The sequence below is a fragment of the Gymnoscopelus microlampas genome (assembly GCF_963454915.1).
Source record: "Gymnoscopelus microlampas genome assembly, chromosome: 3".
NCBI classification, from domain to species: Eukaryota; Metazoa; Chordata; class Actinopteri; order Myctophiformes; family Myctophidae; genus Gymnoscopelus; species Gymnoscopelus microlampas.
This window is the reverse complement of record NC_139940.1, coordinates 8533519-8536018: the sequence shown is the minus strand read 5'-3', so window position 1 is coordinate 8536018 and position 2500 is coordinate 8533519. Positions and strand designations below refer to the sequence as shown.

General features: G+C 44.2%; 1 protein-coding gene across 8 annotated transcripts in view; it reads right to left on the bottom strand.

Annotated features, from left to right (window-relative positions):
• LOC311039254 (focal adhesion kinase 1-like) overlaps window positions 1-2500 on the bottom strand; it is a 129629-nt gene that overhangs the window by 29111 nt on the left and 98018 nt on the right. For 7 of the 8 annotated variants that reach the window (XM_084048986.1, XM_084048984.1, XM_084048983.1 and 4 more), the window contains one exon: window positions 853-930. In XM_084048986.1, coding sequence (XP_083905112.1) covers window positions 853-930 — 78 coding nt within the window. Of the gene's footprint in view, window positions 148-852; window positions 931-2500 lie in introns of all 8 variants that reach the window. The other variant, XM_084048987.1, reaches the window with a different exon arrangement.

The following is a 2500-nucleotide window of genomic DNA, read 5'->3' as shown; positions in this document are numbered from 1 at the left end:
CAGAGGCAGGTGCTGGGCGTGAGAGTGTGTGTGCACGTGGTGGCGCGGGTGTGTGTGCGCGTGGTGCGTGTCCGGCATGGCGGGCTGAGGAGGGTACAGGGCACTGGGCACAGAGGGCAAGGTGTGGGGGCCGGGGTACCCCGCCATCTGAAGAAGAAGAGGAGGAAGAAGAAGAAGACACAGACCCCCGAAGGAGGGAAGGAGGAAGGGGGAACACAGGACGGACGGACGAGAAAGGAAGCAATAGAGAAGGAGAGAAAGGAATAAAGACAGAGGGAAAGAAAGAAAGAAGGGAAGAGAGAGAGAGAAGAGGAAGACAAGAAACGAGGAAGGCAAGAAAGGAGAAAGGAAAAGAAGAAATGTAGGAGTAACGAAGGTGCAATGAAGTAACGAAAGAAAGAAAGAAAAAAAGAAAGAAAGAAAGATGGGAGAAAGCAAGGAAGGGACGGGGGTAAGAAAGCAAGCAAGTAACGCAGAATTCACACCAGCAGCGGTTGAGATGTCTACCCTACATTTTCCCACTGGATGGGTACGCCTAGTTCTGATTGGCTGCTGCTGTGTCTCGTCGCACAGCGGTTCTCAACTTTAGCCACGCCCCTTTTTTTGCTGGCTCCGCCTCCTGCTGCAGGTGGGGAAAAAGGTGTGCAAGCGATAAGACACGATGCATCGAAACCCTCGCCACTTTCACACAATTCTGAAGCGGAATAATACCTCTGTCTGCTGGTGTGAATTCTGCGTAAGAAAGTTAAGGAAACAACTTGTTAGGTGTGTCACGTGTGTGTGTGTGTGTGTGTGTGTGTGTGTGTGTGTGTGTGTGTGTGTGTGTGTGTGTGTAATTGTGTGTGTGTGTACCTGGTAGTGTCCGGGATGTTGTGGACTGGGGTAGAATCCTTCACTGGAACGAGGACTGGGATAACCTGGTCTACTGGGCTACAGACAGACAGACAGACAGACAGACAGACAGGAGGACAGACACACAGTGAGACAGAATCATTAAAACCTTGTACTTTTGTTTTTTGTGTGTGTTTGGAGGGGGCGGGACAACCAGGCATGAGAAGAAAGAAGGTCTACACACAAAACCTCCAGCTGGTTGGCTGTTTGTGTGGCTCGGTTAGCTGTCAATCAAAAAGGAAAGGGGGAGGAACCGAACCGAACCGGGCAGCAGAACCTCACAGGCTGTTAGTTCACAGTCAAAACAAACACGTTGCCATTAATCTCCATGTTAACAAACACTGACGTCGATGGATCACACAGCCATGTTTGCAGCTGTTGTTGTTGTTGCTTGGTTAGATGTTAACCCGTTAAGACCGGGAACGCATCGGTGTGTTATTTTTTTGATTTCTTTGGCTATTCAAAAAATAGCAGATCTACAAGCTCATAGCGCGGCACCGAGTGCCACGCTATGAGCTTGTATATCTGCTATTTAAAAAAAAAATCATGAACATTTGTGCAAATCTTGAGATACATTTTTAACTCATATCTTTGCTTCTAGGGGTCCCTGGAACAAAATATTTTGAGATGGGGGTCTGCGGACAAATACATATAATATTTTCTTTAACTTTTAGGGTTTAGAAAACATTTTGTAGAATCCCCCAGAAGCAAAGATTTGAGTTAAAAATGTTCGCTTTGAAAAACATATATATTCAAAGATTTGCACACATTTTCACAATTTTCCAAAAGCCGCGCTATGAGCTTGTATATCTGCTATCTTTGAATAGCCAAAGAAATGAAAAAAATGACACAGATGTGTTCCCGGTCTTAATGGGATAATGTAGTGTGGAATGGAAGGTTATAGTGGTGCGTTCGTTCACCAAACAACTCTCTTCCCACAGCTTGTTTTTTTTTTTCATCCACAGGTGTGTGTGTGTCATTCATGAATAAAAATGAACACATTCAATGTTATTATGTCTTATAAGAACTACCAGTGGGACCTCTAACCTTCCACTGTCTCTCATAGGAGCTGCCTCTGGACCACACCTCCGACAGCAAGACAGGGAGACAGACAGACAGTCAGCCATGACAGACAGACAGACAGATGGACAAATAGACATACAGACAAGGAGTTGTGCACAGACAAGGAGACAGACAAGTAGACGTGCAGACAGTAGGGCTGTGAATCTTCTGCTATCTCACGATTCCATTCAGATTCTTGGGGTCACGATTCCTTTTTCCCCCCGATTTTTTTCAAAACAAACGATTCTCGATTCCAAAACGTTTTTTTTCCCCGATTCAAAACGATTCTCGATTCAAAACGATTCTCGATTCAAAACGATTCTCGTTTCAAAAGATAGGATTTCAGGATCTACTCCAGTCTGCTGGCATGAGAGCAGAGTACATTTACGTAGCTTTTATAATTGTTAAGGTTTTATCAACTAAACACAAAAAGGTAAATCCAAGATAAAAAAATAAAAATAAAAATAAAACAATTTTTTGAAAATGAGAATCAATTCTGAATCGTCCGACAGTAGAATCGCGATTCGTATTCAAATCGATTTTTTCT